Consider the following 10,667-nt stretch of genomic DNA (forward strand, 5'->3'; position numbering starts at 1 on the left):
ACAGAAACTGAAACTGAGGGGAGGAGCCAGCCAAGCTGAAGCCCAATCCCTTAAAAAGAATGTTGTGTGCCTGGGTAGGTGGGGTTTAAAAATGTTACTGACAGGAATTGCTTTCATTTCTCCTGGGTCCTCTACCCTTTGGTCCTTTCACAGCCAGCAGTAACCATGTCCACCTAATTAAGAGTAAGGCAGAGGTTCTGACCTGGGCTGTCCCTGGCACCTGGAGTGGGGAGAAGAGCCAGGAAGGTCCATCACCCCAAGAGAACAGAACTAGGCCGAAGGGCAGCATGAGACTTAATAGGCTCCAGGTTGCAGGGGAGTACTGGAGGGACCAAGGTCTGCTTGCTAAATCTGTAACTCCACCAAAGAAATAATCACACAGAGGAAAAAAAAAAAAAAAAAAACTTTATTGTTCCCTTTGAGGGATTAATGCCAAGGAATGAATGGTCCCCATTCCCCCCACTCCTGGGGAACAGAATGATAAAAACAGGGCAGGGCCCCTCCAGTCTGGGCTGAACTTTCAATCCCAGAAGCCCACACACTGAAGCTATAATTAGCAGTCCTGGTCCTTGGGAGTTAGCACCTGGGCCAGGCCCAGGACTCCAAGGGGCCACCAAGGCCGAGCAGTTCATCCTCTGGCCACCAGCCACTCTTGAAGGGGCTGGCCCCAGACCCAGGAGATGTTTCCCCAAGGTGGGACACAACAAAGGCTGGGACAGAGCTGCAAGCTTGGGAGTGCCTCAGGGGTCAGGTTCAGAGGCTGAGGTGTCTCCAGCTGAGAGTCAGGGGGCTGGGTGGGAGATAAGGTGAGAGTCCGAGGTGGAGACAAGTCAGAGCGGTGGTCCCGTGTGGGAACTACTTGTCGATGAGCCCTCCCTCCTTGAGCTTGAAGTAGAAGAACTTCTCCAGTGCACTGGCACAGCGGCAGTACTCGCTGTCTGGAGGGTTGTACTCCCGGCAGTTTGCAATGACCCGCTGCAGGTCAGCCACAAAGAGCTTCCGGGTCACATAGTAGCGGCTGCGCAGCCGCTCTGTCATGGTCTTCAGATCTGGGTGTCAGGAGAGAGAGAGCACACACTTTAAGAGGCAGTGAAGAGCCACTGGGGCTGTCTGCTGGGGTGGGTCCCATGGGGCCATTATGGCCCAGTGAAGACAAGAGCAGATGTGGTGGCAGAAGTAGAAAGGAGGAACAGAATGGAGAGTTCTCACCAATGGGGAAGCGGATGACCTCGTAGTAGTCAGGGGCCTCTGACTTCTTCACAGGCTCCATGAAGGGCCAGGCACTGGGGTGTGACTACAGAGGAAAGTTCAGCTGGGGACAGGCTCACTATGACCCTTACCCAACCAGTGACTTGCCACCACCCCAGACCGGGTGTGTAGGCAATCCCACAGCCATTGTGTAGGAACCCTTAGAAGGGAACCTGGCCTTCCCACCTTGATCTGGGCCAGCAGGTTTTTGAGGGTTGTGTACAGCTGGTCAGGGTCCTTCAGCTCCTTGCTGGGATGAGAAAGGTCAAGTCTGAGGCTGTGGGTACCTCTGTTCCCATCGTCCATACTCCTCCCTTAACCAAACTACTCACCCCTTCTCTTTCCCCAAGGGCTTCCAGCCTGTTTCTCCTGTGAAGGGAAGGAGTGAAAGAACATCCCTAAGAATGCCCATCCATCCCCAAGCAGCATGCTCTCCTGCACCCTCAGTAAGAACCACCCCCACACTCACGAATGCCAGGGACGCTCTCCACAGGGATCTGCCTTACTCCCTCCTTGAAGCAGCTGAGCCCAGGGTAGACCTTGCGGATCTGGGCCTGTTTGCGCTCTATCAACTTCTTGATAATCTGAGGAAGAAGGGTCTGAGTTGGCCAACTCCCACCCCAGCCACAACCCCTTACAGGTCCAAGATTAACCCCTAATGGGAAAAGTCACACTTCTCTGGTCCTGGATCCAATACCTCCCCTCTTAACTTCTTCTGAGAGGCAGGGCAATAACAGACCCAGTTGTCTTCAACACACACACACAAACACGGTACAAGTCTACACGTGTGCTCAGCCCTCACTCAATGCACACTCATGATAAACCTCATGAAGCATGTGCACAACCTCTTTCTGCTTCTTGATGATGTGGGACAGCTCTGTGTAGGGGATCCGGGGATTCAGCTCACATTCCATCAGTGTTGCCCCCTCGTAGTCCTTGATGTAGCCTAGGTAGCGGCTCTTGGGCACCTTGATGTCCTTAGAGAAGCCCTGCAGGGTGGATGGTTAAGACCTAATCCATAAGGAATTATTTCCCAACTTTCACAGCCCCTCCCCTAGGAGCACCTGAGGGGTAGTGCATGCCATATTCCCTCTCCTGCTTTTGAACCTCTCTGTGGCACTGTAAGGACTCCCATCTGTCCCTGGAAAGTTTCCAGGTTGGTGAGACTTCCAACCTACACCCAAGAGCTTTCCAATTCCTCTGGGCTGCCCCACTGCCCCGTTCCTCACTGGGGCAACAGCAGGAATGAAGAAGACTGGTAGGAAGGTCTTCATTGCAGAACAGGGGACACAAAGGGACGTCAGCTCTCCACAGGAGCCTGGACAGAATGACCTGTGGGGGAGGCTGAGGCTCACCTGCTTTTTGAAGTAGCCGATGGCATACTCATCAGCATAAGTGAGGAAGTAGAGGATGCTGTGTTTGATGTGATACTCCTTCAGGTGGTTCATCAGGTGAGTGCCATAGCCCTACCCGGAAGAGTGGACACAGATTGGGAAGGAGGCAGGGAGAGGCAGGGATCCAGGATGGGGAGGAGGAAAGGCAGCTGACAGAGTGCTTGCTACTTACAGACCAACTCCCCAGTTAGCCCACGAGAAAGGCATTATTAATCTCATTTTACAGAAGAGAGAACTAGAACTCAGCTACATAGGAAACATGTCTGAAATCAGTTTGCTAGACACAGCAAGACCAGGATGTAGACTCCCAGTCCCTGGGCCTTAGACTCAGGGGAAGGAAGTGGGGGGTCGGTTACAAGACATAGAGGCACTCTATGTCTGTTGTGACAATTAAAGGATAGAAGCCAGGACCATCAGCATAGGGCTACTGTAACAATTACTAATTCCCCCAGGTACGTAAATGTTCTTATGATGAAGAAAACACAGGTCCACTTAAAGTGTTGCTGGTGGCAGAGCATGGTGGCACACACCTGTGGTTACAGCTACTCAAGAGGCAGAGAGGTAGGAGCATCATGGTTGGAGATGGGCCTGACAAAAGCACAAAACCCTGACTGAAAGACAAACTGAAAGCAAAAGGACTGGGGGGTGTAGTTCAAGTAATAGAATGCTTACAATCGGGAGACCCTGAGTTCAATCCCTAGTATTGGAAAAAAAAAAAATTGCTGCTGCCTGATACAGCACTTGCCTAGCATGCACAAGGTCCCAGGTTTCATTCCTAGCGCGCGCGCACGCACACACACACACACACACACACACACACACACACACACACACAAACACGCACACACACACACAAACACACACACGCGCACACTCTTGATGATTCTTGGGCTCCAATTATCAACAGATGTTTCCTTTCCTTAAAACGTATTTCCCAAGGTGCAGGTGCCACCTTGTGGGGACATAAGGAACTGTATAGCCACGATAAGAAGGTCTGGGGCTGCTGGCAGCACAAATACAGCCTCTGGTTCAAATTCAGAAGCAGAAGGTGGGAGGGGAGAGAGTCAGAAGCACTGTGCTCACCTTGACCTGCTCATTTGAGGTGACAGCACAGAAGACAATCTCCGTGAAGCCCTGGGTGGGAAACATCCGGAAGCAAATCCCACCAATGACCCGCCCGTCCTTGATCAAGGCCAGAGTCTTGTGCTTCCTAAGAGAGGAGTGGCATGTCGCAGCCCTACTGTCTCCCCATGCTGTCCAGGTCCCCTGAACCCTGAGGACTGAGCTGTAATTAGGGACAGGAACTAACGAGCAGGAATTCTCTTTAAGGTTGGGCCTCAGAATTGGGAGGAAGGTGCCCCTGAGGTACGGGGAAGGCAAGGAGTAGAGGCCCCCATGTATGGTGCCCTGGGGTCAGGGGTTCCTGGGGACATACGGGTCAAAGACAAGGCGGGCGATATACTCCTTGGGCATGCGTGGCAGCTGGTGGGAAAAGACATTCTGCAGCCCCACAAGCCAGAGCAAAACGCGCCGGTTAGCTTTGGGCATTAGCGAGTTGCCAATGACATGAAACTCAATGATGCCACGGCGTTCCTCCAGGCGGGCAGTCTCATCCCGGGCTGCGTTGGCTGACAGCAGACTTGTCTAGGCAGAAGAGGGGCGGTGAGCAAGGCGTGGGGGTGGGTGATGATCCCCTTCCCTCCCTGGTCAGCAGGCTAGGCTGCTCACCTCAGGCCCCAGCATGGCAGCAGGATCAGTGATAGTCAACATAACCTCATTGACCAGCTCCATGGGGATGTCACCCATTACACGGAGCCGCTTGGCATCCTCCAGGGTCAGGTTCTCTGGGAGCTTCCTCTTCTCACCTGCTGGGGAGATTGGCAAGGTTGCCAAGGAACAGCAAGAAAGGTTGAGGGAGTAAGGCACCGATGGCTTACACCTGTAATCCTAGTTACTCAGGAGGCAGAGATCAGGAAGACTGTGGTTCAAAGCCAGCCTGGGCAAATAATTTGAGAGACACCATCTTGAAAAAAACCCATCACAAAAAAAAAAAAAAAAAAAAAAAACCCAGTGGAGGGGGGATGGTGTAGGCCCTGAGTTCAACCTCCAGTACAGAAAGGAAAAAAAAAAAGAAAGGCTGAGGGAGAAGTGAGGGTCAGGGGTCAAGTACCCACCTGGCATGGGCTCAGCTCCTGTGGAATCCAGACTCAGGGAGCTGTTACTGCTCCCACCCATGGAGGGGCTGAAGATGGGGGTGCTGGGAACAACTGCTGCACTGACAGTAGCTGATAAAGAAAAAAATCAGGGACAGGGAGTGGAGGGTGTTGCATGTCTCTCCAAAGGCCCTGCAGAGCCCTCCCGCATTTTCCCGCTGCTATCACTCTCAGCCCCTCTTCTAGTCCAGGGGCCTGACTCAGCCAAGCAGGTCAAGCAGAGACCCTGCACAGCCTACAGTGCCACGTACCTGGTCGGGGCACCAGCTGTGTCCCTTCTGAGGGTGGCATGGTGAAGCCTGACTCCCAGATGGGAGAGTTGGCCCCATAGATCTCCTCCTCGAGCATGGACAGGAACCTGTAGGGAGGGTACAGACTGTCCCACGCCTCTGTCCTTCAACCTTGGTGCAGCCTGGGCCAGGCCCAGAGGGACTGGAGGTTGATCAGACAGACCCTGATTTCAGGGGGCTGAGAGAAGAGACGGCCTCTGCCCTCTCAGAAGCCTTAGTCTCAAGGGAAGACAGCCCCTGCCTTCTGGGAACCTTTAATTGAAGGGAAGAGGACAGGACACACCCAGGACAGAAATCAGAGTTTTGCTATGATGTGTAGCACAGGCAGACTGGGTCTGAGCTGAGGCCATCTGTGCTGTGTGGCTAGGCAGGGCACCAAGTTATCTGGGTTCCCCCAGTATCAAAATAGGCTGAGAATCACCCCATCTTGACGACTCTTGCTCCCACTTGCTTGTTCCCAGCAAAGGCTTTTGAAGCGAGGAGCTATGAGCCACATTCGAATGGAAGGTGTGGTGTAGAAAGAACAGAAAAGAGCTGGGAACTGGTTTTATCTCAAGTGTCAGCTCTGGTCTCTTGGAGTGCTGAGGGTGGAAGGATTCTGGGGCTGTGTGCAGGCCCCAAGGGAAACAATTAGTAATGTCTACCGGGGTATGGGAGGGAGTAGCGTTAGCTTGGGCCATGTACCTGCCATCCCCAGACTAGCTCGCGCAAAGGCAAATACTAGCAAGTTGCTTCTGGACCATGGGCAAGTTTGCCAGGTAGATGCCCAGGTCCCAGAAGGCCCATGGAGGGACAGGAGGGACCAATCCAGGAAGCCTTCCTGGAAAAAAGGGGACATCAGCGAGGACATGAACTCAGGGCAAAATCCCGACAGGCCAAACTGAGCCTTACTTGGGGAAGTGAGTGAGGATGAGGGTCCTTTTCTCAGGCACCAGCTTGTCCTTCTCCACTCGGAACTTCTCCAGGAGCTGCCGGCGGGTAACAGTGAAAATGGACCGCAGAAGGCTTCGCCCAAAAACATGGGTAGTCTCGTAGCGGGGGAGGCTATCACAGCTCTGGGGCACGTGGCAGTAACAGAGCCACCTGGGGGTGGGGGAGTGGTAGGTCAGTGGGGAGACCACTGAACCCAGTCTGGGCCTACAAGCCATCCCCAGGAGCCCTTGGCTGGGCTTACCTGGTATAATTGACCTTGTAGGTAGCTACATCCTCAGACTGGGACCTCTGCCGAAACTGGGCAGGGGTCTCAAGCTTCCAGTAGTTAAGGCAGAGCAGGAACATCTTTGAGAGCTCGAACATTGTCTGCCGCTCCCGGGGAGCCAGGTGGCTAAACTTGTACTGCACAAAGTTCAGTACACCCTGAGAGAGAGGCAGAAAGGCAAACCAGAAGGAGGCATAACAGTTAACAGAGGCTTCTCATCCAAAGAAAGATGCCCCTCAACGGGAGGCTTTCCTCTCAGTCTGGGACTCTCTGCAAAAGAGAAACTCTGTCCTTCCCTACCCCCACGCCCACTCTGAAGTTAGCAAGGAATGTGCCCCTTCTCTGAACTCTCTTCTGCTCTCAGCTTGAGGAAGATGGAAGAAAAACAGGCTCCCTACTCCTCCAAGCTCCCCTAATTCTCTTACCATTTTCCTCATCCTACCTGCTCAATGTTAGGCTTCTCAAATGGGGGACTGCCCAGGGACCCCTCTACCACAGGCCGGGTCATCTGAAGGATGCATTTTCTCAGGAGCTAGAGGGAAGAGGAAGGAGGAGTAGGAGGGAGCAGAGCTCAGATCTGTGGATATCCACCCGCCCCCCCCCAACACACACACAAATGCCTCACTGCCTTCACTCGCAAACTCTCCTTCTGTCAAAACTCACCTTGAAGAGGTAGAAATAGACCTGCTTGGTGTCTGTGTCTTCCTCCTTGTGAACAGACATGAACAGGTTCTCCACATCTACCACCATCCCCAGCAGCCGGTTGATCTCATCCTCTGACACATTCTCCAGGTGGGACACGTGATCAGCTGCAAGAGGGAAAGGTGGGAAGAAAGGAAAGAAGGGATCCACAGGGCTTCCTGCACCTTTTCCAGCCAGCCAAGATACACCCTCATTCCCTCTAACCTGGGTGACCAACAATGAGACTGAACGCTTCTATGTCAGCCCTTGGGTGGCTCCTGCCTCTTCTGGGCTGGCAGATTTCCTTTCTCCCTCCTTGGGGCATACACAGTCCCAACCTAATTCCTCCTCAGGAAGCACCTCTGGTTTTTCGAAGAGACTTTGTGGCACTTAAGTCACTCTGTCCAAAGAGGACAGGGAGTCCGCCCTCCACCCCAGCTCCAAGGGCGCTGCCTGCCTTACCCAAGGGGTGCTCACAGCTGCGGCACAATTCACTCAGGTTAGCAGCTGGCTGTTGCAGGTCCATGCGGGGTGCGGTGGGGGGTTTGGGGTTTTTCCAGCCATTACACTTACAGGTTTCATTGGCCTGGAGGAGGGAGGATAAGTCAACGACGCTGTGTCCCGGGTACAGGAGCCGCTCCACAGCTAGAGCTTCGCCCCCATTCCCACTGGATCCCTAGGATGCCACCAAGCCCCGCCCCTTCAACCCCAGGCCCCGCCCCCACCTTGCAAGCCGAGAAGACCCCTAGCTTCTCCAGCTTCTTGGCACGCGGCAGACCCCGGACTTGCGCCTTCCTCTGGCTGGCGCGCTGCTGCTGGCTCAGGCCAGGTCGAGCCGGATCTCCCCCACTCCCAGTCCCCCCGCTTCCTACCCCGGGCCCCCCAGTCCCTGTGCTCCCGGCTGGGGCTGCAGCTGGGGCGGGGGCCGGTGCCGGAGTGGGGGCTGGAGTGGGGGCTGAAGCTGGACTGGGCGCAGGAGTCGGAATTGGAGCTGGGGCTGGGGAATGAAGGGGCCGGGACTGCGTGGCCGGGACCGGGGTCGGAGCCTGGGAAGGTTCCGCCATGGCCTCCCCCGCAGCGGAGCGGCACCGCGCTCCCAGCCCTAGGGCCGCATGGGCAACCGGCGCGCAGTGCGCAGGCGTCGCTGTCTTGGCGAACGATGGGAATTGTAGTCTTTCACCGCCGCGCCCCTCTGCCTTAGCCTTCCAGACTTTTCTGTTCTGTCTCTAGATCGCAGACAGCCAAGGGAGGCCTCAGCGAGCACCGTATGTTAACTGCTCTTTACTTCTAAACATTCTTGAAGTCGCCCAGGATGATCATGATTACGGTCCACTGGGCCAAGGAACGTCCTAGATCGTTAGACACCTGTTTGGGGGATTTGTGAGCTCTGCCTTTCTGAGCCCATCAGTGGAAGCTGGGTCTGGGGTCGGGCTTACTGCTCCCCACTCCCCTCCAAGACCTGCGGTACATGCCTCCCGACACAGAATTGCAGCTACGGCAGAGATTAAATGTAGCAACAATTCTACATTTCCTGCTGTATGGTAATGACATAGGTGTTGGCTTTTTGACTTTCCCTGTACTTTTTTTTTTTTCCCCCTTTATTTGTATTAATTTTTTGGCGGTACTGGGGGTTGACCTTAGGGCCTGACCATTGCTAGGCAAGCACTGTACCTACCAGTTGAGTCAGGTCCCCAGTCCTTCAGCTGTATTCTTCTGTGCACTTTTCTGTATTAGGTTATACTTCCAAGAAAGATTTTAAATATCAAAAACACTGAGCACAGAGGCATAGATGTGGCTGCAACAGTCATATAGAAGCTTACTGAGGTGGAGAATAAGACTGAGCCCTCAAACTTGGCTTCATCTTTGTGATCCCTGAGGCCAGCCCAAGCCTACAGAACAGAAGGCCTCAGGGACCTGTGAATTACAGATGCAGAGAGTCGCCCACCTCTTTTCCCACGTGTCAGCTAGTGATTGTGTAGGGTTAGGGAAAGGCAGGGCTTCTAATTGTGAGTAACCAGGAAGGCCTCCTTTTCTGGCTCTGTCCAGGGGAATAGTTCTTGATATATGCCTAGTTCTTAAAGAGAATGACAACCCTTTTCGGGGAAGATGGCCAAATCTGATCTTGGTTCTGAGTGGGTGACTCGTGGTTGGGATCCCGCACACTCAGTTGATCCAGTTCCGCCACAGCCCTGGCCCTCTGATGCAGGTGAAGAAGGGCGGAGGGCAATTGACAATCTGACACTTGGAGGTGGGAGGGGAATGGCTAACCCGGAACTCTGCCAAAGGGAACTGAGTGGGTGGAGCTGGCACGGGGCAGGGCGGCATGTGAACACCCTCCTCTGGTGCATCTGGACACCTGCCCAAGCACCTAGCTTCATGCTGAGCCTCGTGCCCTCAAACAGCAGTTGCTCACTCGGATGCAGCGGGTCGGTAGCAGTTTCTCCACCGAGAGTCGGGTGGCGTCCCGGTTTCCCAGCGTCATCCTCACTGAACCGAATCAGGTGGCCACGCTGCCAGTGCAGCTGCTCAGGGATGATGGAACAACTGTGCAGGACTATGGCCATGCCGAAGAAAGTTTCCAAGTGAAGATGGATGCTCATGGCTCCACCCCAGAAGAGCTGGTGGTGCAGGTGGATGGCCAAAGCCTGGTGGTGACTGGTCAGCGGCAACGGGAGAGCTGTGACCCCATCAGGGGCGGTTTCCGCGTGGAGCAGAAGGTGCATCGGAGAATGCTGCTACCGCCGGACCTAGATCCTGCCGCCATGACCTGCTGCCTGACCCCTTCAGGCCAGCTGTGGGTCTGAGGCCAGTGCAACGCGCTGCCTCCCCCTGAAGCCCACACTGGACTATCGCCAAGACTCAGGAGCTGTGGCTCTAAGAAGGGTTCCACCTAGCCTGACCTAGTAAACAACCATGATGTGCAGCAGCCTCAGTGTCTGCATCTTTTTTGAGGATGGGGTCAGGGGTAGACTGGTGAAGCTGTAGGTAGAGGGATGCAGGAAAGGCACCTCAAGGTGGTGGTCCATCAAGAATCAGGCCTCAGGCAAAGGGATTAACTGAGGGTGGCGGTGGGGGTGAGAACGGCCCTGTGGCTTGACCCAGGAGCTCCAGCAGGGAACAGGAGAGAGAGTAGGCTGGGAGGGCCCAGATGTCACTGGCCTCCAGAACCAGTGAAGGGCCCAAGACTGAGATGGAATAGGTGGGGGACAGAGGTGGTAAGCAAAGGGCTCAGCCTTGGCTTTGGAACCTGTTCAACATCCCATCAGTGTTCCTCTTCAAAGAAGGTAAGAGGATCCATCTGTCACAGGCTGAGTGTAGACCAACCAAAAATCCCACAGGTCATTTCAGAGAACAGTAATCTTCACATTCGAAAAGCACATCCCCTAATGAAAACTGAGGGGACAGAGAGGTGGGAAGAAGCAAATGCAGGATCCTCAACTTCAAATTTGGTGAGCCCCAGGTCAGTCCTACCCTACTCCGAAAACCATCAAAGCTTTCTCTTGGTTACCATGACCACCAGCACCCCCTCACATTGGTGGGGGCTTTTTTAAAAAAGGAGAATCAGTGGTTCATTTTAAATTAACTTCAAGTAAACCAGAGAGGACAAGGTCTGATACTCCACCAGAAAGACGAGGAAGACAAG

General features: G+C 54.2%; 2 protein-coding genes across 4 annotated transcripts; one reads left to right on the forward strand and one right to left on the reverse strand.

Annotated features, from left to right (window-relative positions):
- Positions 1–417: 417 nt before the first annotated feature.
- Kat2a (lysine acetyltransferase 2A) lies at positions 418–8,154 on the reverse strand. 3 transcript variants are annotated; one of them, XM_074045748.1, is made up of 18 exons: positions 7,750–8,154; positions 7,598–7,610; positions 7,007–7,152; positions 6,786–6,875; positions 6,320–6,501; positions 6,037–6,228; positions 5,107–5,213; positions 4,817–4,927; positions 4,371–4,510; positions 4,078–4,286; positions 3,726–3,852; positions 2,604–2,714; positions 2,094–2,237; positions 1,718–1,832; positions 1,581–1,617; positions 1,435–1,498; positions 1,210–1,294; positions 418–1,049 (listed from the first exon to the last, which is right to left on the reverse strand). In XM_074045748.1, exons 1-18 carry the CDS (start codon positions 8,086–8,088, stop codon positions 856–858), a joined length of 2,406 nt encoding a protein of 801 aa, XP_073901849.1. In that variant the 5' UTR covers positions 8,089–8,154; the 3' UTR covers positions 418–855. The 3 variants fall into 3 exon arrangements, with proteins under 3 accessions (XP_073901849.1, XP_020034104.2, XP_073901847.1); XM_020178515.2 differs by having other exon boundaries at positions 4,371–4,507; positions 7,487–7,610; positions 7,750–8,153; XM_074045746.1 differs by having other exon boundaries at positions 7,487–7,610; positions 7,750–8,153.
- On the forward strand, positions 8,112–9,944 carry Hspb9 (heat shock protein family B (small) member 9). Its single transcript, XM_074045751.1, has one exon. The coding sequence runs from the start codon at positions 9,442–9,444 to the stop codon at positions 9,826–9,828; it is 387 nt and encodes a 128-aa protein (XP_073901852.1). The 5' UTR covers positions 8,112–9,441; the 3' UTR covers positions 9,829–9,944.
- Positions 9,945–10,667: the final 723 nt, after the last annotated feature.

The sequence above is a fragment of the Castor canadensis genome, chromosome 11 (genome assembly GCF_047511655.1).
Source record: "Castor canadensis chromosome 11, mCasCan1.hap1v2, whole genome shotgun sequence".
Classification (NCBI taxonomy): Eukaryota; Metazoa; Chordata; class Mammalia; order Rodentia; family Castoridae; genus Castor; species Castor canadensis.